The sequence below is a fragment of the Suncus etruscus genome, chromosome 13 (genome assembly GCF_024139225.1).
Source record: "Suncus etruscus isolate mSunEtr1 chromosome 13, mSunEtr1.pri.cur, whole genome shotgun sequence".
Classification (NCBI taxonomy): Eukaryota; Metazoa; Chordata; class Mammalia; order Eulipotyphla; family Soricidae; genus Suncus; species Suncus etruscus.
The window spans coordinates 17216296-17240410 of record NC_064860.1 but is presented as its reverse complement, the minus strand read 5'-3'; the positions used below and the strand labels follow the sequence as shown (position 1 = coordinate 17240410).

The following is a 24115-nucleotide window of genomic DNA, read 5'->3' as shown; positions in this document are numbered from 1 at the left end:
TTTTTTTCTTTTGTTTTGTTTTTGGTCTGCACCTGGTGGGACTCAGGAGTTACTTCTGTCTCTACGTTCAGAAATCACTCCTGGCAGGCACATGGGACCATATGGGATGCCAGGAGTTGAACCATTGGCTGCATGCAAGGCAAATGCCTTACCGCTGTACTATCTCTCCGGCCCAGAATTCCCACTTTCAAGTTAACGAGCACATCTATCACTGACATGTGTTTATTCTTGGTGAGAATACAGTTGTGCTCTTTAACAAGCTTCAGTTATATAGCACGGTACTAGGAGCCCACTGGTGCCTGTGCCCTTCCTGTAATCCTCTGGCCCTGCTCATCCTACACTGATGGTTCATGCCCTCTTCCACCTCATGCAGTTCTCAACATCTCCCAGTCCCTGGCAGCTTCTGAGCCTTTTTTACAAGCTTAAATGTAATTGTTTGTTTAGATGCCACCTATAAGATTCCCCTGCACTGTTGATCTTTCCCTTGGCTTAGTTCACTATGTTCTCAGGTACATTTCTGTTGCTTCAAGTGCCAAGATTTCTTGCCTTTTCTACCAACCAGTGCAATTACTTGCAGTGCAGGTATTTCCGAGGAGGCACTGGGATAAGTCAGATGTACGGGCCTACCTGGAGGTATTCTAGAAGAAAGAATGCGGGTACCTCGAGGAGAAATTATTTCCTTCTGAGTCCATTCTTCCTTTCACTTATTTTCGTTTTTAAACTCTTCTGCACTAAAATTGTCTGTTTGTTTGCTTATTTGGACCATGGGTTGAGCCACACTTAAGAATTGATGGTCTTATTCCTGGCTCTATACTTAGAGATCACTCTTGTAGAACTCAGCAGACCATATGGTGTGTCAGGGATTGAACCCATGTCAGCTGCATACAAGGCAAGCACACAACCTTCTGTGCTATCAGCTCCAGCCCCTAGGCCTCGCTAGTGTTTTAAAGCTGCGCCGTAATCTACTTTGAACTCTTAACATCCATTGGGAACGTTTTTCCAGCCCTTTGTCTATATGAGATACAGTACAGGCTTTGTTGGTTGAAATATTTAAAATGAATTTGGTTTAGAAAAAATTGAAATTTTGAAAATCCTCCCTGCAGGAAGCAAGAAATGACAAGAGTCCAGATTTGGCATCGCCTCCTGCTTCACAGAACACACCTCACAATCCTGTGTCTCAGTCAACTTCTGGGGACCCTGAGACAGACAAGAAAATCAAGAACCTAAAGAAGGTAAAAGACTGCTTACTAGTCATGAGACACCAAATGAGAAGCAAATGCATTTATTGAAAGAAATGAATGTGGGACACTGGAGATTGTGCAGGATATGGAGCACACATCTGGCATATCCAGGGCTCTTGAGTTCAGTCCCTGGCACTGCAGTCGTGTGGCTTGATTATAACAAAAAAAGAGGGGTTGAGGTAGAGATGGTGGTGCAGGAGGTTAGGCACTTGCCTTGCATGGAGCTGGAATGGTAGTGATCTAGGTTTAAATCCCCATCACCAAATATGGTCCCCTGAGCGGTGCAGGGTGTGGCCCTAACACCCAAAAGAAAGAGAGGGAAAAGAAATACATGAGAATTGTATAAAGAAAGTATTGTTTAGGGGCCAGAGAGTTAGCACAGTGGTAGGGCATTTGCCTTGCACGCAGCCAATCCAGGAGGGATAGTGGTTCGAACCCTGGCATCCCATATGGTCTCCCGTGACTGCCAGGAGTGATTTCTGAGTGCAGAGCCAGAAGTAATCCCTGAGTACTGTCGGGTGTGACCCCAAAACCAAATATATATCTATATATTTAGGAGCTGGAGCGATAGTACAACAAGTAAGGCATTTACCTTTCATGTGTCTGACCTGGGTTCCATCTTCAATGTCCCATATGATCTCTCAAGCCCTCTAAGAGCAACCCTTGAGCACTGCCAGGTGTAGCCAAAAACCAAAAAAAAAAAAAAGAAAGTAATATTTAGATATCTAAGACAGTTGTCTTATGAAGCTTAGAGCATTTGTCATAGCTGCTTTTAAATACTTCACATTATGAAGCACTCTTAACACTATACTAAAACTTTTCTCCAATGTCTTAAGACTATGGCCTAATGAACACGTCACATGTGAAGTAATTAGGAAGAGGTATTTTCATATTAAAAATGAAGGGAAAAAAAGGATGAAGAAACATGAAGCCCAAAAGATAGTGTAGCAAGGAAGGCACTTGCCTTGCACATAGCCTCACCAGGCTAGATCCCTGGCTCTACATATGGTCCCCTGAGCACAGAACCAAGGGAAATCTCTGAATATCATTGACTATGACCCCAACAAATAAATATAAATAAGAATGAAGAAACAGAGGCAAAATTTCTTGATTTTTTTTTTTCAATTCCAACAATGGTGGCAGCCCCCACCAGGTAACTGGCTAAGTTTCTATGAATCATAGGCATCAGCTCCCTATAGCAAGGGACGGACAGTGAATGGAACTAGGATGAGTTTCCATGAATATCTGTACATAGCATTGAAAAGTAGGCTAGAGAAAATAAAAGAAAAAAGAAAAAAAAAAAAAAGAAAAGTGGGACAAAAAGGGGCCGGAGAGAAAACATGGAGGTAAGGCATTTGCCTTGCGTGCAGAAGGACGGTGGTTCGAATCCCAGCATCCCAAATGGTCCCCTGAGCCTGCCAGGAGCGATTTCTGAGCATAGAGCCAGGAGTAACCCCTGAGCGCTGACGGGTGTGACCCAAAAACAAAACAAAAAAAAAGTGGAACAAAAAGATAGTGAGTGTTGATTAAGGCACATATTTATGTACTACCCTGGTTTGACATTTCAGCACCACACTTGGTCCTCAGTACCACCAGGGGTCACTTCCGAGCATAGAGCTGAAAAAAGGCTCTGAGCATGCACACACATACGAAAAGTATTTTACCAGACTGGAAAGGTAGCTCAAAGGTCTTTGCAAATAGGAGCCACAGTTTCATCCCTGGTACCACGTGATCCCCAGGGCACTGCCAGATTTGCACTCTGCCTCCCTCTTTCCCAAAGCTCCCAGTAAAGAAAAAAGTTATTTTTTAAAATCCCATATTCTAACAGATCCTGTAGGGATCACACTCAGAACCTTACACATGTAAGACAACACCCTGCCACTCAGCTTCATCCCTGCCCCTTAACAGTCCCATTTTACTTCACAGAAATTGCTTACTTAAACGATGGTAGAGGTAGTTCTTGCTGCAGAGCTAAGACAGTGGACTTGTTTTTATGCCTGTCCCACATTCATATGATTGAGTTGTTACCAAGAAATGCCACATTCTCAAGTTACCTATTCCTCCGTCGAACTCATACTCTTTGCTCTTTGCAGAAACTGAAAGCAATTGAACAACTGAAGGAGCAAGCAGCGGCCGGAAAACAGCTAGAGAAAAATCAGGTCTTTTTTTAATTTAATTTTATTTTATTGAATTGTTATCTACAGAATCCTTCATAGTTGAATTTCAGATACACCATGAGTCAGGGCCCTTCCCACCACCAGTGTCAGCCTCCCTCCACCAATGAACCCAGAGTGCATCCTATCCCACCATCTTTGCCCCCTGGCCTGCCAATGTAACAGGCCCCTTTGAGTTTAGTTTGTTAAAGTTTAGGTCCCTTAATTCTATTATCATTGACTTTGGCATTTGGGTATTTAATTCTGTCCTTATTTATTTCCCTGCCAATGAATCCGAGATCACTTGGCCCCCGGCCCCCAGCCTTTCTTTTATTCCTTTTTTCTTAGTTTTATAGAAAAATGCTGAAATATGTAGTATAATCAGGTCTTTTGTTCTTTTTTGTTTGTTTTTTTTTTCACTTGTTTTTTTTCAATATGGGCCAACTCTCATTGTCCCCTTGTTAGTGTCACACTAGATTTTAGTTAGGGATTGGGGAAGGAGGCACAGAGATTTGAGTTCTTGTGGAGACTGAATTATGTTCTGTTTTCCTCTTGAATGGGGGAGGGGGAGGGCTGGCCAGTGCTGGCTCTGCTCCTTGTACCCACTAGCACTATTGCTACTGCAGCAGAGCCAGTGAATCCTATTCCCCAACTAGACATTCTCTGCCTCCTGCAACTTGGCACCCATTGCCTTCTTGGCCTCTTTCCTTCCCTCATGCCTCAGCTCTTTCAAGATGGAGTATAAAATAAAAAATGACAACCCTCCAGGAGGGCAGTGCAGAGCTTCTGTACTTTGCACCCCTGACTCCTATCAGGAAACAAATGAGAATCGTTTCTGGTCTGTCCCTCTCCCTGCATTTGCAGTGGATCTGCTAGGAACCATTCTCGGAATTCTTCATCTCTATGTAACGCCTCTGTTATTTTTCAATTTTTTTTTTAGTTGGAGAAAATTCAAAAAGAGAAATCCCTTCTCCAAGAGCTGGAAGATTTGGAACTGGGTGTTTAAAGAATCACAGAAAGCAAGTGGGTAACCAGGAATCAGCAAAAACAGATCTTTTGTGAACCCCCTGGTTAGACATGGGGCACCTACAGCTGGCCTCTCTTGCTCATCTCTAACTACAATCATTTAGCCACCAACTCAGCCCAGTCGAATGTATTTAATAATGTCTATTAAATTGATTTTTCACCCTGCATCTTGTAGTCTGTGTTATGTCTATGTGTGGTGTAGAAAGGAATTCATGTAAGTGTTTGAGTTCAGTTTGAGACACAATAAACAAAGTCCCCTTTCTAGAAGGGGCAGATTTCCCATACAAGTGAATAAAAAGACATTTTCAACTTAATCATTCTGGCTTGATTAGAAATTCCTCAGTTAAGTCTGGGCTGGAGTGATTAATAGTACAACAGGTAAGGGTCTTGCTTTACACATGCCAACCCAGGTTTGATTCTCAGCAGCACAATATGGTCAGTTCCCTGTGCTCTACCAGGAATGATCCCTGAGCACAGAGCCAGGAATGAGCGTTGCTGGGTGTTGCCCAGAAACAACAAAAACCTTGAGTCCTGAAAGATGAATTTCAAGTTTTTTATTTTTGTTTTATGAATCTTGGGTCACACTTTGCAGCGCTCAGGGGATACTCCTGGCTCTGCTCAGAAATCGCTCTGGGCAGGCACGGGCGATCATATGGGATGCCAGGATTCAAACCACCTTCCTTGGATCGGCTGTGTGCAAGGCGAACGCCCTACCACTGTGCTATCTCTCCGGCCCCCTAACAATATATTTTTTGATAACATAATACGTAAAAAGTGCTCAGGGGCTACTCCTGGGCTCGGCTCCTGGCAGTCCTCTGCAGACCCTGCAGTGCTGGGCATGTACTCCTGGGCATACATTATCTCCTGGGCATGAGGGTGCTTTGTTTTGGCACATACAGAAAGTATGTCTCAGTCTTTGGAATATATCCCTCCTGCTTAATCATTAGCTTTTTCTTGTTAATCCAAGCATTACTTTTTTGATAAATTTTTTGTTTTTGTTTTTGGGTCACACCCAGCAGCACTCAGTGGTTACTCCTGGCTCTATGCTCAGAAATTGTTCCTGGCTGGGCCCGGAGAGATAGCACAGCGGCGTTTGCCTTGCAAGCAGCCGATCCAGGACCAAAGGTGGTTGGTTCGAATTCCGGTGTCCCATATGGTCCCCCGTGCCTGCCAGGAGCTATTTCTGAGCAGACAGCCAGGAGTAACCCCTGAGCACCGCCGGGTGTGGCCCAAAAACCAAAAAAAAAAAAAAAAAGAAAGAAATTGTTCCTGGCAGGCTTGGGGGATCATATGGGATATGGGGGTTTGAACCGCCATCCTTCTGCATGCAGGGCAAACACCCTACCTCTATACTATCTCTCCGGACCCTCTGATAAAATTTTAAATAATACATTCTGAGACAGTGAAATGGTTTTTGGCCTGGAAGCTGCTATTTTTCTTTAGTTTTTAACAAAAAGTCATTTATAGTCTAGTTTGTCCTTTTGCTGTTTTGTTTGGGGGGGACTTTGGGGACCAGTAGAGGAGGGCTCATCAGCAATGCTCAGACTTTACTCCTGGCTCCACACTCAGGAGTGGTGGTGCTTGGGGGACCATATGGAATGCTGGGGATCAAACTCAGGTTGGCTGTGTACAAGGCAAGCACCCCTGCCACTGTGCTATCGCTCCAACCCCTGAATAAGACTCTTCAAATAAAGCTATTTCCCACCAACCTGAGGAAGACAAAGTCCAATGAGAACAACCCTTGGACTCTGCCCAGAGTCATTGGGATGTGGTAATGGGCAGAGACAGTGATGCAAGACAGTGATGCTCTGGTGTCAGGGAGTAACAGCATTCCCTAAAACATACAGACATCTATATTCTTGGAAAACAGTGTAACCTGGATTTAAATTAAAAATCTTTTTAAAATGTCTTTATATAATTTGATGACAAACATGATTGTAGTTGGGTTTCAGTTATTTTAAAGAATGCCTCCCTTCACCAGTGCAACATTCCCATCACCAATGCCCAAATCTCCCACCTCCCTATCCCCACCCCGCCTATATTTGAGACAGGCTTTGTACTTCCCTCATTCATTCACATTGTTATGTTAGTTGTCAGTGTAGTTATTTCTCTAACTGCACTCACCACATATGTGGTGGAAAAAAAAGGGGGGGGGGGCAGAGAGATAGCACAGCGGTAAGGCATTTGCATGCAGAAGGAAGGTGCTCGAATTCCGGCATCCCATAATCCCATATGGTCCCCCAAGCCTGCCGGGGGCGATTTTTGAGTGTAGATCCAGGAGTAACCCCTGAGTGCTGCCAGGTGTAACCCAAAAACAAAAACAAAAAAAAAAAAAGAAAAGAAACCACATATGTGGTGAGCTTCATACCGTGAGCTGGACCTTCCAGCTTTCATCTCTGTTGTCTCTGGGAATTATTATAAAATGACTTTTATTTTTCTTAAAACCCATAAATGAGTGATACTATTCTGTGTCTCTCTCTCCCTCTGACTTATTTCACTCAGCATAATAGATTCCATGTACATCTATGTATAGGAAATTTTCATGACTTTATCTCTCCTGATGGCTGCAAAATATTCCATTGTGTATATATACCACAGTTTCCTTAGCCATTCATCAGTTGAAGGGCATCTTAGTTGTTTCCAAAGTCTGGCTATTGTAAATAACGCTGCAAAGAATATAGGTGTGAGGAAGGGATTTTTGAATTGTATTTTTGTGTTCCTAGGGTAAGTATATCCCTATAGCTGGATCATATGGGAGTTCAATTTCCAGTTTTTTGAGAAATCTTATTGTTTTCCGTAAAGGCTGGACTAGACAGCATTCCCACCAGCAGTGAATGAGTTCCTTTCTTTCCACATCCTCGCCAGCACTGCTTGTTCTCATTCTTTGTGATGTGTGCCAATCTCTGTTGTGTGAGATGATACCTCATAGTTGTTTTGATTTGCATCTCCCTGATGATTAGTGATGTGGAACATTTTTTCATGTCATTTGTATTTCTTCTTTGACAAAGTGTCTGTTCATTTCTTCTCACCATTTTTTGATGGGATTAGATTTTTTTTTCTTGTAGTGTCTGTCAGTGCCTTGTATATTTCAGATATTAGCCCCTTATCTGATGGATACTGAGTGAATAGTTTCTCCCATTCAGTGGGTGGCTCTTTATCCTAGGCATTATTTCCTTTGAGTAAATTAAAAATCTTGAGGTGGTTATTTTTTTTTCAGTGAACTGAAGTAAAAGGTAATCAAAGAATCAAGACATAGTGCCATATGCTGTAGCCTGTATCCTAGTCTGTCTGAGCTATTGTCACAGAGTAGCTACTCTGTCCCATTGACTGAGTGGCCACAGAGTAGAAGGTTGTTCCCCAGATTTGGAGGCCAAAAGGTTCGCACCCACTGGAGGTGCCTATAGCAAGATGTTTTCGGCAGTTTTTAGGGTCTCTGTTTTTCCCTTCTACCTTTCCTTTTCTTTTTTGTTTTTGGGCTGCACCCAGTGACACTCAGCACTCAGGAATTACTCCTGGCTCTGCACTCAGAAATAGCTTCTGGGGGCCAGAGAGATGGCATGGAAGTAGAGCGTTTGTCTTGCATGTAGAAGAACAGTGGTTAGAATCTCGGCATCCCATATGGTCCCCCGAGTCTGCCAGTAGCAATTTCTGAGCGCATAGCCAGGAGTAACCCCTGAGCGCTGCCGGATGTGGCCTCAAAACAAAAACAAACAAACAGAAATAGCTTCTGGCTTGGGGAACCATATGGGACTCTGGGGGATCGAACTACAGAATGTCCTAGATCAGCCACCTGCAAGACAAACACCCTACCACTGCGCCACTGCTTCGTTTCCTTTTGTTAGTGCTGTCATTGCACCAATGTCTGGGTCACACAATGGTTGTAACACAAGGGGCCACAGCAGCAGTGATGGACCTCAAACTAGAGCAGTGTGAAGGGTCGAAACCTGCAGCTTCACACAGGTAACACTGAGCCCTATCCCTGGGCCCCAGCATTAGGACTCTGCCCTAATGATCCCGGCATCCCCTAGAAGCCCCACCTCTAATACCATCATCATGAATTAGAGGGACTATCCTGGTGGTTGCAGGACAGGGATCATAAAAACAAGCAGTCAAACTAGATGGCCTAAACTACAGGAGACGTTAGTCCCCTGGATTGTCTCTGGGCATAAGGGAGCTTTGCCCTGGCCCATCCCCTTTACCGACTTCCTTCAGGGCTGCTGTTTGCAAGCTAGACATGTAAGAATTGGGGCCAGGGAGCCAGCATAATGGGTAAGCAGCAGACTATGGTTTGATCCCCATCGTATGTCCTACCCAGGCCCCATCACACAGACGAGTATGGCCCAAACTCCCATCTTCTCCCCGTCACGACCACCCAAGGAGAGAGCTAGAGAGACAGTAAAGAAGGCGAGTTACAGCTTTACCTGCAGTGATGTTGGCGATGGACCTGGTTTGAATCCCCAGCACCACAGGATCCCCGAGTACCACTGATATATGACCCAAATTCTTCCCTCCTATGTCAGCATTTAGATATTAGAGTTTGGGGTGGCAAGAGAATAGGAATATCCCCCAGAATAACTTGTCCCTGAGATTCCAAGCTTGCTGAAGAGATATTACAAACCCCCAATGTCCGTCACCTTATATCCCCATCTCCAACCCCACCCCACTCCTTATTCCAATTAAACAGCCATTTCAGGGGTGCAAGCCAGGTTCAACTTAACTATCAAGACTCCAGGAATTTCAAATTCAGCCCACACTGTAAAGTGTGCAGGTGAGTGAAATTGAAGGTTTTATGGTGAGCTGCATTCATCCCCAAAGAGTTGAAAGGATAAATAGATAAATATTGTACATCTTGGGGCCGGAGAGAGCACAGCTGTAGGCCATTTGCCTTGCAAGCAGCCAATCTAGAATGGATGGTGTTTCAAATCCCAGCATCTCATATGGCCCCCAGAGCCTGCCAGGAGCAATTTCTGAGCGCAGAGCCAGGTGTAACCCTGAGTGCTGCCGGATGTGACCCAAAAACAAAACAAAATTTACATCTTTCCCTGCACAAGTGCTATTCCCATTGAGGCTGACCTGGGGTGAGGTGGGCCCCATCTCAATTTAAACTAGTTGAGAGGCCAAAGTAATAATGGTACAGCCCTCAGCTTTGCACACAGCAGACTCATGTTCAATCCCCCGTGCCCCATATTGTTCCCCAATCCCTGCCAAGAGTACACTGCCACTGAGTACAGAGTCAGGAGTAAGCCCTGAGCACTGCTGAGTATGCACCCCCCCCACCAAAATTAAAATCAATAATAAAATAAGCCTGTTTGAGTTGTACCGAGCTACAGTGTAAGATATCAAATTTTGCTGGTCAGCTGAAATGTGAGCTCAATTTCGCCATGCTTCAGCTCTTCCACCTAAAGATACTAAACCCATCAAGTCTGTCACCCTCTTGCCTCCTGTGGGGTTGCAGACACTCCCCAGTCAGGTTCTACCCTGTTGAGGGGTGGGGTTAGAGCAGGTGCAACAACTTTATGCTGGAGTGTGTGTGTGTGTGTGTGTGTGTGTGTGTGTGTGTTTGGTTTTTGGGTCACACCTGGCAACGCTCAGGTGTTACTACTGGCTCTATGTTCAGAAATCGCCCCTGGCAGACTCTAGGGGGGACCATATGGGATGGGGGAATTCGAACCACTGTCCTTCTGCATGAAAGGCAAATGCCTTACCTCCATGCTATCTCCATGCTGGAGTCTTTTTTTTTTTTTTTTAGGGAATTTTTTATTGTTAAATTATCTTTATTTAAACACTGTGATTACAAACATGATTGCAGTTGTATGATTACAGTCATGTAAAGAACACCCCCCCCTTCACCAGTGCAAGATTCCCACCACCAATTTCCCAGATCTCCCTCCTCCCCACCCACCCACACATGTACTCGAGACAGGCTTTCTACTTCCCTCATTAATTCACATTGTTATGATAGTTCTGAGTGTAGTTATTTCTCTAACTGCACTCATCACTCTATGTGGTGAGCTTCATGTCATGAGCTGCTGCACCTACCAGCCCTCATCTCTCTTGTCTCTGAGATACTGCTAAAAATGTCTTCCATTTTTCTTAAAACCCATAGATGAGTGAAACTATTCTGTGTCTTTCTTTCTCCCTCTGACTTATTTCACTCAGCATAATAGATTCCATGTACATCCATGTATAGGAAAATTTTACTATGCAGCCGTCAGGAGAGATGAAGTTATGCAGGAGTCTTAATGGGGCCTGCTTCCCGACCAGCATCCCATTCCATCTGTACTGTGTCACTTGGTTTTATGCTCGCTTCTGAGATAGGGGATGGCAGTTGGCCTGATTTCTGTTTGTTTGTATTTTTGTGTATTTGTTTGTTTGCTATACCCAGTAGTGCTCAGGGGGTTTACTCCTGGCTCTGCACTTAAGAATCACTCCTGGCAGGCTAATCACTCCTGGAATCAACCCAGGTCAGCCATGTGCAAATGCCAAGTACTCACTGTACTATCACTCTAGTTTCTGTCATTTACCAGCCTTGGTGCCCTGTCATGGGCTTCCATCTGCTCTCCTGTGTCATGAGTGCATTGCTGGGCCAATCTTCTATCATTTCTTCATGGGTCAGATGTATGAGCAGATTCAAAAGCCAGAAAAGCGCTGGGTAGTCTCAGGCTCAGGGTGGCCCTACTGTGATGGGCGCCTTTAAAAATAAGCAGGAAATACAAGGCTAAAATGCAGGGCCTTGTGACAGGCACAGAACAAAGCGATAAAAGCAGAAACACTTGGGCCCAGAGAAATAGCACAGCGGTGTTTGCCTTGCAACCAGCCGATCCAGGACCTAAAGTGGTTGGTTCGAATCCCGGTGTCCCATATGGTCCCCCGTGCCTGCCAGGAGCTATTTCTGAGCAGACAGCCAGGAGTAACCCCTGAGCAATGCCAGGTGTGGCCCAAAAACCAAAAAAAACAAACAAACAAACAAACAAAAAAAACCAGGAACATTTGAGAATTGAATGTTAACCATTTAAGATTTAAGGGCAACAAACACAGAGCTATAAAAGCAAGCAGCCTTGAGAATTAAATGTAAACATTTAAGATTCAAGGTTTAAGGGCCATCTAACAGAGAGCCATGATCAAAGCAGGTAGCCTCTAAAATTAAATGTAAACATTTAGAAACAAAGAAGGCACAGGACTTTGGTCCTGGAAGACTAAGTCTAGTCCATAAGGTCCCCATATCTGTATACCCCACCTGCCGGAGATAGGTTCCATTATCAGTACATCCCCGACCTGATGGAGACAGATCTCATTATCTGCACATTCCATCTCACCTGCCAATGGGTCCTGTCATTTGTCCTGTTCAATATATCTACCTCTTATTGACATATTTACGAATGGAACTGTGCCCACAAAAAAGTATTTAAGCCAGGCCTTGAGTTTCAATAAACGGAACTGGATTCAGATTTGGCTGGAATCCTTTTCCCACTTTTGTCTGTCTCTGTGTCTGTGTCTTTGTGTTTGCGTGATCTCCCTCCAAGAAAGAATAACCACATCTTAATTAGTGTCCCTGCAGGAAGGGGCACCCACACTACTGGCCTTCATTCCCCCCCAGCCCCAGGTCTAGTCAGGCCTGTAACACAGGATCTAGTATAAGTGGATGTTCCTGGGTCTGCCCTTTTTTTTTTTAAATATGATGTCTTAAAAGCACACTTAGAATGGCTTCTTATATTTTATAATAGATGCAATATTTTGAAAATTATCGGTCTACCCGTGAAATTCCTAATTTGGCCACTAGAGGGTCCCACAGATCAAGCGTTTGCGAGATTAATATGGAATTAAAACCTGTGACCACAGATACGGATCTGGACTAATTCACTCGCTTCAAATGTTCCAGAGCAGCAACTAGGGTTGCCTTTTATTGTTGTTGTTGTTGTTGTTGTTGTTGTTGTTGTTGTTGTCGTCGTCGTCCAGTTACATTTGAAGGTGGGGTGCTGATCACGCAACTATGCTCAGCTTCTTAACTCCTGGTTGTGATCAGGGATCACTCCTGGCAGCACATGGGAGGATTATGCAGATTCTGGGGACTAATCGTGTATGAGCTGCATGCAAAGTGGATGCTTTACTCCTGTGCTATCTTTCCGGTCCAGGTCAGACTCTGTATCAGTCCCCCGCTTACTCCTCATCATCTGAATTATTGCTACCATCCCTTGATTTTTCTGTTGGTGATTGATTGCTAAGGAATCCAATGGTAGGTGCTTGTTATGGAATAGGAACACATGCCTCACACAGGAGGCCCCGTGTTCCATCCCTAACATCTCCTGGGTCCTTGAGCAGTACCAGAGGTAGCTCTGGAATGTCCCCACAGGGCAGAGGACTAAACAATTGGGTCAATATCTCCACAAAGGGCTTACAGCTCTTCTGAGTACTGTTCAGGAGGCCCCCTTGGAAGAAAAATACATGCCCCCCCCCTAAATTTTTTAATGGAGTCTCAGGAGCAAATTAGAGTTCTCCTGCCTTGCTCAAATTCTGGCAGTTTCTGTGATCCCACGCCCACAGCTGCCCTGCCCCAGGTATATGTGATTGCACCCCAACTAAGGGGTGTGACCACTCCATAGAGCCACACTGAAAAAAAGATGTATAAGCAACAGAAATTGGCTAGTGAGCATGTGTATATATGAGCAACTTGGGGACTCCTGGGGAATCCCATAACAATAGGATCAAATATCCCAACCAAAAGGGTGGCCTTCCAGGAGGTTGCTGACAAGTATGTGGACCTCTCCACAGGCTATACAGGCCAGTGTGGACAGACTCTGAGCCATGGAAACAAGGACAGAAAGGAAGGCAGGAGTCATACACAGGGCCATAACACAGTATGGCTTACTTGCCTTATATATGGCCAACCCCAGTTCGATCCCTGGCATCACCTATAGTCATTTCCCTAAGTCCTGCCAGGAGTAATTCCTGAGCAGAATCAGGAATAAGCTTTGAGCACAAGCACATTTGGCTCAAACCATACCCCTGGATTACTGTGTTCTGAAATTATCTCTATCTGTCCATGATGGTTTATGTTTTTTTTTTTTGTTTTTTTTTGTTTTTTGGTTTTTGGGCCACACCCGGTAACGCTCAGGGGTTACTCCTGGCTATGTGCTCAGAAGTTGCTCCTGGCTTGGGGGACCATATGGGACACCGGGGGATCGAACCGCAGTCCGTCCAAGGCTAGTGCAGGCAAGGCAGGCACCTTACCTTTAGCGTCACCGCCCGGCCCCGCTTTATGTTTTTTAATTTTAAAATAGGAGATACCCCAAGTATTGCCAGGGCTCAGGAAGCATTCCAAGTGACATTCAGACCTGAATGTGGACTGACAGTTCAATAGAGGGCTGGGCACAGTGATACTGGAAGCTACCAGTGCCATACTTAGTGGTGCCAGGAGGGGGTGGGGAAGATGTACAGTGATGGGGGGAGGTGTCCTACTCAGGGTCTGGAACATACTTGTCAGTTCTTTGAACCTTATGTCCAGAGGAGAAGATGTGTTTTCTAATATATAATTTTTTTTTTGTTTTTGGGCCACACCCAGCGGTGCTCAGAGGTTACTCCTGGCCATCTGCTCAGAAATAGCTCCTGGCAGGCACGGGGGACCATATGGGACACCGGGATTCGAACCAACCACCTTAGGTCCTGGATCAGCTGCTTGCAAGGCAAACACTGCTGTGCTATCTCTCCGGGCTCTCTAATATATAATTTAAATGTTTCTCTTCTCCTGTCAAAATTCCATCCCCATTATCCCCCATGACGTAACCATGTAGAATAATGATACAAAGGGTCTGGCTGGCTGGATCAGAATGCTTTGCATGTATCCAAGAGGCCTGGTTCAATTTCTAGCCCGACATGGACCCTGAAGCACCAACCTGACAGCATAGCAAGCCCAGGAGTACTTCTAGAACAACAGGGTGTAGCCCTACAACTGATAAGATTTGTCTTACTCTAGAGTTTCAGAAAGGGCTGTGCTGGAGAGATAAACTAATAAGTACTTCTGTAGCACGTGACCTATGATTCTGCCAGAAGTAATCCTGGTGCATCAGCAGGTATGGCTCAAAATCCAAGACAATTTTTTACAGTTTCACCAAGCCAAAATGAACAATCTTAAAATTAATTTTAGACTTTTTTTTTTGGTTTTTGGGTCACACCCTGCAGCGTTCAGGGGTTACTCCTGTCTCTACCCTCAGAAATCGCTCTTGGCAGGCTTGGGGGACCATATGGGATGTCGGGATTTGAACCACTGTCCTTCTGCATGCAAGGCAAATGCCCTACCTCCATGCTATCTCTCCGGCCCTAATTTTAGACTTTAACAGAAACCCTAGATTAGAAAAAAGTTGGGGTTTGTTTGTTTGTTCGTTTTCTACCATACTCTATGATGCTCCAGGTTTCCTGACTTTGTGCTCAAGGATCACTCCAAGTGGGGCTTGGGAATCTATGTGCTCCAAGCGAGGGGACCCAGGTTGCCTGTAGGTAAGGCAACCCTACTTGCTGTAGCTGTACTACAGCTCTGGCCCAGGTCTCAGGATGTCTAAGTTTGTGTGGTTAGGTTTCACGTTCAATGAAACATGTATAATTCTGTAGCAGAATTTTTTTTTTTTTACTTTTCTTTTTCTTTTTTTTTTTTTTGGTTTTTGGGCCACACCCAGCGGTGCTCAGGGGTTACTCCTGGCTGTCTGCTCAGAAATAGCTCCTGGCAGGCAAGGGGGACCATATGGGACACCGGGATTCGAACCAACCACCTTAGGTCCTGGATCGGCTGCTTGCAAGGCAAATGCCACTGTGCTATCTCTCCGGGCCCTGTAGCAGAATTTTTAAAAAATAGAGACACTCGAACTGGAGATAGTACCATGGAAAGGGTGCTGGCCTTGCATGTGGCTGATCCAAATGAATTCGATACCTGGCATCCATATGATCCCCAAATACCACCAGGAGTAATTTCTGAATGTAGAACCAGGAGTGACCCCTGAGCATCACGAGTGTACAGAGAGAGAGAGAGAGAGAGAGAGAGAGAGAGAGAGAGAGAGAGAGAGAGAGAGAGAGAGAGAGAGAGAGAGAGATAAAGAGAGAAAGAGACAGAGACTCTGAATTAACCCCCAACCATTTGGTTCTGATAAATGAGGAATTTATATATATATATATATAGGTTTGAATACAAAGTAAGAATACCTTTTTGGGGGCCGGAGAGATAGCATGGAGGTAAGGTGTTTGCCTTGCATTGCAGAAGGTCGGTAGTTCCAATCCCCCAGAACTGCCAGGAGCGATTTCTGAGCATAGAGCCAGGAGTAACCCCTGAGCGCTGCTGGGGTGTGACCCAAAAACCAAACAACAACAAAAAAAGAATACCTTTTTGATGCTATAATGTGATATAAAATATTACATGAGATATATATGAGAAATATATATTATATATATGAGATAGCATGGGGGTAAGGCATTTGCCTTGCATGCAGAGGGACGAAGGACGGCAGATCGAATCCCGGCATTCCATATGGTCCCCCAAGTCTGCCAGAGTAACCCTTGAGAGCTGCTGGGTGTTGGGGTGTGAGGACCCCCCAAAAAACAAACAAAAATGTTTTATATATATGTACATATATATATTTTTATATATATGTACATATATATAAAACATAGTATCAGCATGCCTCAGCACTCATAAAGGGTTAGACTGTGTACAAGTACATCTCTCACTTTTTTCTTTTAGAAATTCACAAGATATCAGGAGGGTTGACCTATAGGCTCTTTCTGGGATGTGGCTTCTTTCCAGCCCCATTTTCTGCTAACTCCAGTATCTGCAGCAACTGCAGTGTTTTCTCAGCCACTACATCACCAACAGACTGAATCCTGCAGCCCACATTTCCGTCCTGAATTCAACAAATCAACAGCATAAATAAAAATGACTGGAGAAATGTAACTAGATTTTCACTGTTGAGCAATTATTGCTTTTCTTTTTTTACAGTGATATAATGGCATTGTAGTTCATTTTCTTTTTCAGTACTGTTTTAGATATAAATGTTTACATAACTGTGTATGAAATGCTGCCAAACATTTGCTTCTCTGGGGAAAGTAGTTATACTATAGACGATCAAGGTTGTGAAAAAAAAAGAACAGAGGACCCAGGTGATAGTACAGCAGGTAGAGCTGTTTGTCATACACTTGGCCCACCCTGGTTTGGTTCCTTACGCTACATATAATGCCCCAAGACCTGCCATGATTGATCCATGAGCACAGGTGCAGGAATAACTCCTGAGTACATCATGTGTGGCCTAAAACCAAATAAGTCAAAATAGTAGCAACCAGTTTGTATGCAGTTATTTTTGGGTTGAGGGAGGGTGGATGGTTTCATTTTTCTGGGTAACCACTCCCAAAGGATCTGGGTGGTATGTCAGGATTGAATCCACTGATCACATGTGTTCTATCTACCACTTAAGCCACATTATCCAGAATTTATCCTCCAGAATAAGTACTCTCTCTAGGGTACTGCTTTAGAATGAAAAAACTCCCCAAGAATTCATCATGCAGCATGGCTCCAAGAGCCAAGCTACTGCTTGTTTTTCTCTCCCAAGAACTAGGTCTTCCAGAAGGTTTCCAACAGCGTAATGCAAGATTAAAGCCAGAATGCATGAAACTGCATGTGAACTCAGGCTCAGGCCATACGTTGTCATTCTTAAGGCACCTTCAGACATCGCCGCAGCCACGGCTCATCCCGCGGGCACCATCAACACACACATTCAAGATGGCGCGCCTGGCTGGCCAAACTAGCCCGTGATGTCCCTCCTCCTCCTCCTCCTCTGCGCATGCGCCAGCTGCACGGCGCAGGCGCAGCCCCGCCTTCCGGGCCCGACCTGGGCCAATCGCGCCTGCGCAGAGGGGCGGGGCGGGCGCGGCTGGCTGCTCGCTGCGGCCTCGGGCGGGCCGGCTGCTGTGTGTGTGAGTGTGTGCGAGCGTCGGAGGCGGCCGCGTCCATTACGCTACGATGAGGCATCTGCTGCCGCTGCTGCTGCTGCTGCTGGCGGCGGCGGTTCGGAACGACGCCTCGAACAACCTGGGCGGCGTGCCGAGCAAGCGGCTGAAGATGCAGTACGCCACGGGCCCGCTGCTCAAGTTCCAGATCTGGTGAGTGAGTGGAGTGTGGCCGCCTCGCCTCGCTGCGTGCCGGCTTCCGCGCTACGCGAGGCCCCGGCTTTGCGGCCTAGTCGGGGCGAAGCCGCCGCGGGCCCCGAAACTCAGTTAAACCGGCCGCGGCCGCGTCTTCGGCGTCACCGCCCAGCGGCGGCTCCTCGCCCGATCGGCGGCGCTGCGGATGGAGATGGATCCCCGCGGGCCTTGGGGCCGCGGCCCTTCAGCACCTCCGAACCCCCTCTTGGCTCCAAGACCCGAGCCCGATCGATCGGGACACGATGAGCCTGGGGGGGGAGGGGAGTTTCGGGGGCTTGTAGGCCGGGATCGACCTCGGTTCCATTCCCCTGCACCACTGGATGCGGCCCCAGGGTACCCCTCAAAGGCACCCCAAGCCCAGACATACCTAAATAAATAAAGTAAAATGCATTTTATACATGCATAAAATTCCGCATAAAGTGCATGTCGGGATCGACCTCGGTTTGATTCCCTTGCACCACTGGATGCGGCCAGAGGGTACCCCTCAAAGGCACCCTAAGTCCAGACATACCTAAATAAAGTAAAATGCATTTTATACATGCATAAAATTTCGCATAAAGTGCATGCCAGGATCGACCTCGGTTTGATTCCCTTGCACCACTGGGTGCGGCCAAAGGGTACCCCTAAAGGCACCCTAAGTCCAGACAGTATAAAATGCAGAAAAATGCATTTTATACATGCATAAAATCTTGCATAAAAATGCAAACCGGGACCGACCTCGGTTTGATTTCCCCTGCACCCTTGGGTGCGGCCAAAGGGTACCCCTCAAAGACACCCCAAGCTCAGACATAAGTAAATAAAGTAAAATGCAAAAAAATGCATACCGGGACCGACCTCGGTTTGATTCCCCTGTACCACAGGGTGCGGCCAAAGGGTACCCCCCCAAAGGCACCTCAAAGGCACCCCAAGCTCAGACATTAAGTAAATAAAGTAAAATGCATAAAAATGCATTTTATAAATGCATTAAATTTTGCATAAAATGCATAAAGTAAAAATGCAGCAGAGTCGACGACCCTGGATATCCAGGCCAGACACATTTATCCTCCAAACCCCTGGCTTCCCTGGCTAAGGTGGACGGATGAATGAATCTTACTTAATATCGCAGATGATGCGAGAGAGGATTTGGTGTTGGCAGTTCAAGTCAGCTTTTTCCCCTCCCCAAGGATTCATGCGTTGACAGACCTGCCCTAACGTTTCCAATTCAATACTTATCTGTCTGGCTAGTTTGTGCTTAAAAGACTAAGCAGCTCTTGAAAATAATGAAAATATAGATTTTTTATTTTATATTTTCATTATCAACTCAGTCTCTTACAGGATCAGAAAATTACGTGATGAGTGGAAACTACAAATCTTAGTTTCTTTCTGGTTTTGGTGGTGGTGGTGGTGGTGGTGGTGGTTTTTGATTTACTGAATCATCAGAAATTACCAACTTATTCTTGATTGGGTTTCAGGCATAGGAAGTTTCGACACCGATCCTTGAACCAATGCCCACTAGTTTCCTTCTGTTTGAAAGGAACCTCCCAGTTTCCCTACCAAAAAAATCCTTGCAAATGGGGAGGAAGTAAGCGTTTAACTCGTTTCAGTCTTCCCCTTAGAAGAGAATAAAAATCCTTCAGTCAGTACAGCCAGTAAATAAGGTGCTTGCCTTGCATGTCACCAACCTAAGTTCTGTTGGTAAACATAATCCTGGGCACAGAGCCAGAAGTGGTCAAAAATTAAAACAAAATTTCAGGTTGGTCTTTGAATGTTTAGATTTTCTTCTTTTTCCTTAAATTTATAGTTAAGAAATTCAAAGGTCTAATCAGAGATTTTTTTTAAATGTCACCTGAGCCATATTATATGCAGAAATGCTTCCCCTTTTAATCTGTAGATTGGAAATAACTTTAATACAAGTAACTTCATTAAATACAGGTAACTTCAGTTTGTGGTTTACCTCCCCCCCTTAAGATTAATCTGTACATGGTAAAGTGAATTTGGGTTTCTGTTTTGGACTCATTTTCTAAGTTTCTTTGGCAAAGGAGAGGAAGCTAAATAATTGAGAAAAAATAAGTGAAAATTCAATTTCCTTTGAAATGGAGTGTTAAAAATACGGGCTTTTTTTTTTTTTTTTTTTTTTCATTTAGTGTACTTGTTAAGGCAGAGAGATAACCCCTGGTCTGAGTACCTGTTTTGCATGTGGGAGGCCTGGATTGGATAATTAACCCCACCACGAGGGATCCCTGGCACTGAGCCAGGCAGGAGCAGGCCCAAAAGCATTGCCAAGATCAGCCTTAAAAAGAAAAGGGGGGAATCACTATGTACCTGAAATACTACTGTGAATGATTTGTAATCCACTTAGGTCAAAATAAAAATTATTAATATAAGAAAAGAAGGGGAAAAGGAAACAAAAGTTTCATAAAATAGAGAACAATTTCCTTCTTTTCACTTTTACACCTTTTTGTTATAAGCTATTTTGAGTACATATCATCTGTAAATTAGTGTCACTTATGTAATTGCTAATATATGAAAATAGCAACAGAAGGCAAATAGATGTTTTAATTTGTTTGCCTCTTAGCCATATCTGGCTTGGTGCTTAGGGACTCAGTGTCAGGACTTAAACCTAGGGCCTTATACATAGCAGGACTATGTATGTACATACTACATAACAGTAGTATGTACCACTGAGCTATATTCCTGACCCCAACAGTAGATTTGAACTGAAGGATCATGCCTGCAAAATAGCTTGGAACAATCTTCCCTTGTTTTTTAAGGGGGAGGCCACACCCAGTGGTGTTCAGGGGTTACTCCTAGCTCTGTTCAGGAATTACTACTTTTGATGGTGCAGAGGGAGGGGCACTTAGGGGATGTCCAGGATCGAACCCAGGTCAGCTGCACACAAGGCAACCACTATCACTCTGGCTCACAATCTTTCCTCTTTGAAAATTTTCAATAAAATTCAGCAACTTTTGGTGACAGAACTAATTTGTAAGACATGATTTACAAGACAGTTAATAGCATCTCATGAGTCCTCCAGAAGTGGCATATCCAAGTGTTACTTTATTGTGCTAGTTATTTAAAAGAAGTAGGTAGTTTGATGACATTGATTTCATATTTGGGGAAACCATAATCCTGCTTGTTTGGATATTTAAATATTGAACCTATTTTTTACAAAAGAAGGTACTTAATCAGAGTTTATGGTTTTCTTGTCACATTTTTTCTTATTTTTATGTGAAAGATATATGTTTTATTTCCCTGTGTATGTGATTGGACTTGGAATAGTAGAGTCAGTAAAGGTAAGATTTTAAAACAAAATACAACAACTGAATTTTAAGGTTTTACTACTATAATTGTAGGTCAGCAACTTAAAAATGAAGGGTTAAGATGTAAATGAAGCAACCACTACAGGAACAGATTTTTTTTTAATTCAGTTTTATATCAACTTAACCTTTACTTTCATACCATAAAATCACAATAATAAAGACCTAAAACCTATTTGATCATTGATACTGGAATAGTTTCTTTTGGTCCTGGGGACCACGCCTATCTGTGCTAAAGGCTTACTCTGGCTCTGTGCTCCAGGATCATCTTGGCTGGATGCAAGGGGGTGGCTATCAGTGTTCAGTCTGGAGTCTACAGCATGAAAGGTGAATATGGGTTGACTGCATACAAGGCCACATACTCTACTCACTGTACTATTTTTCTGGTACTGATTCAGATTATTTAAATTAATTGAAAAAACGGCATTCTTTTCCTTAAATTTTTGTTTTGTTTTGTTTTGGGGCCACACTTGCACCTGGTGACACTCAGGGGTTACTCCTGGCTATGCGCTCAGAAATTGCTCCTGGCTTGGAGGATCGAACCACCATGTGTCCTAGGTCTGCACCGTGCAAGGCAAATGCCCTACCACTGTGCCACCACTCCAGCCCCTCCTTAATATTTTTTAACACCATGATTTTCCAAGTTGTTCATAATACAGCTTTAGGTATTAAATGTCCCACAAATCCCATCACCAGTATGACCTTCCCAACATTAATGTCCCTAGTTTCTATCAGCGTGTCCCCTTACAGGTACACATTTACTTCGTATCTCTTGTTACAACACAGAGGCAAATGGAACTATACAAACTTAGATCCATAAGATTCAATTTGTGATAAGTGTTGATTCACAGTGATACTAAAGCCATTGTCTGAGGCTCTGTTGTACTGGTTGGTGCTAGTTGAGCCTTCTGTGTTACAGGCTCTCTGAGCTTGTTGGTTTTCTATACAGCTTTCCCACCAGTTTGGGCTGACTGCTGTAACATTTTGAGGGGTCACATGACCGTGTGTTCCAATAGCTACAGATCCAGAACAATTTGGTGACTTGGCAGTTTGATAGGGTTCAGTTGTGGAGTCCAGGTTGTAGATCTGAGTGGTTTCTATGTCAAAGGCTGTTGGTGTGGCAGAGGGTTGCTGTACTCTCCCGCACCCATTCCAAGAAAACCCTAGAGTTGCCAGCCTGAACCAGTCTACCTGGGAAAATTTGATAGCATCGTGTCCTTTTTCAAAAATGAATTTTTTTTTTTTTTTTTTTTTTTTGGTTTTTGTTTTTTGGGTCACACCCATCAGCGCTCAGGGGTTACTCCTGGCTCTAACGCTCAGGAATCACCCCTGGCAGGCTCGGGGGAACCTTATGGGATGCCGGGATTCGGACCACCAACCTTTTGCATACAAGACAATCAAATGCCTTACCTCCATGCTATCTCTCTGGCCCCTCAAAAATGAATTTTAACAGATAATTTTAGTTACTGTAGAATTAATGTTTGCATATCAGTAAATGTTTGAATGTCTATACTATGGCAGGTATTTTTCTTGGTGCTGAGATTTCAGTGTTTCTGGAAGTCAGTCATCATTCATGGAGAACATACTTCTGTTACTATAATGTCTTGTTTGTGCACTAAAGATCCACCCAGAGCCTCACACACGCTAGTGTTCTTCTACAATGGAGCTATATCTCCAATCCTAAAATTGTACTTAAGGGCGGAAGCGATAGCACAGCAAGTAGGGCACTTGCCTTGCACACAGCTATCGATTTAATCCCCATATGGTCCCCTGATCTCACCAAGAGTGATTCCTAAATGCAGAGCCAGTAGTAATCCCTGTGCACTGCCAGGTGTAGTCCAAAAATTTAAAAAACAAAAAGGTACTTAAAATGCTGTGAAATGGCTCTGGGTTGAGGCTTGGCGAATATGATGTAATTAGAGAGAGCTTCCTAGAATAAAGGGATGATTAACATGATGAGAGATCCTGTTGAAGGAGAGAACCTGGTTTCTTCAGGGGATTAGAACTTTTCCCCTCAAAAGACCAGAAAAGACTAGCAGCCATGTCATGTTAAGTAGAGATCAACCAGATACATTGTGAAGAAATCTTATTAGGGGACAAAGAGTAGGATCCACTTAAAGAACCCTTAAGTTGCCCAGGCAAGCTGATGAATTTGCAAGAGAAAAGCTGGAGAAGTAATAAAGAGACAAATGTAAAAATTTTCTTGTGTGTGTGGTTTTTGGGTCACACCCGGCAAGTGCTCAGGGGTTATTCCTGGCTCCAGGCTCAGAAATTGCTCCTGGCAGGCTGGGGGACCATATGGGGCTCCGGGATTCGAACTGATGACCTTCTGCATGAAAGGCAAACGCCTTACCTCCATGCTATTTCTCTGGCCTCCAATGTAAAATATTTTTAAGGGAGGACTGAGAAAATAGTACAGGGGATAAGTCTCTTGCCTTGCATGTGACTGGCATTGCATAGTACCCCTGCTGATGTGGCCCTACACCCCCTCTCCCCAAAAGGTCTCTTAATGAACTAGGGAGATAGCTCAAAGGGCACACATGGCAACAGTGCATCCTAAAGGTCCAGGATTTAATCTTTGGCTGCCTGTGGTCAAGAAATTTTCATCCACGGTTCTATCCCCCGGTGTCCCATATGGTCCCCCCAAGCCAGGGGCAATTCTCTGAGTGCTTAACCAGGAGTAACCCCTGAGTATCAAACAGGGTGTGGCCCCAAAAAAACAAAGAAAAAAGAAAAAAATTTTCATCTCCCCAAAGAGCAACAATAAGTAAAACTAGAAACTTAATATACTATATTTGACCAAAAAGATATTACAGACTGTAAGATAGACTATAATTTTATGTCCCACTCAAAAGGGAAAAATACTGCACTAATGGTTATAAATTAAGTTTTTTTCAAAGTAAAAAAAAAATTACTTTTTGTATGTGTGTTCTGTTTGTTTTCTTGGTTTTTTTTGTTTTTATTTCTTTGTTTGGGGCCATACTTGGTGGTGCTCCGGACTTATTCCTGCCAGTTCTCAGGGAACCATATTGTGTTGCCGGGAGTTAGATTTGGATCTACCATGTGCAAGGTCAGCACCTTAACTTCTGTCCTAATTAGTTGATTTGGTTTTGTTAGTGCTTGGGAGGTACTCTTGGTGCCTCACTTGGGAAGAAATGCCCCCAGCAATGGTCAGGAGACAAATAGTGGCAGATATGGTCATGCCTGGTCTGCATTCAAAGCA

The 24115-nt window shown here is 44.3% G+C and overlaps 2 protein-coding genes across 2 annotated transcripts in view; both read left to right on the top strand.

The window, feature by feature from the left end:
• Window positions 1-4578, top strand: part of EIF2A (eukaryotic translation initiation factor 2A) — a 36814-nt gene extending 32236 nt beyond the window's left edge. The window contains exons 12-14 of the mRNA XM_049785379.1: window positions 1104-1232; window positions 3335-3400; window positions 4335-4578. Of these exons, the coding sequence (XP_049641336.1) occupies window positions 1104-1232; window positions 3335-3400; window positions 4335-4400 (261 nt within the window). The 3' untranslated portion in view covers window positions 4401-4578. The remainder of the gene's footprint in view (window positions 1-1103; window positions 1233-3334; window positions 3401-4334) is intronic.
• A 12724-nt stretch (window positions 4579-17302) lies between these two features.
• Window positions 17303-24115, top strand: part of SELENOT (selenoprotein T) — a 30640-nt gene continuing 23827 nt past the window's right edge. Inside the window, exon 1 of the mRNA XM_049785369.1 lies at window positions 17303-17554. Within this exon, the coding sequence (XP_049641326.1) occupies window positions 17415-17554 (140 nt within the window). The 5' untranslated portion in view covers window positions 17303-17414. The remainder of the gene's footprint in view (window positions 17555-24115) is intronic.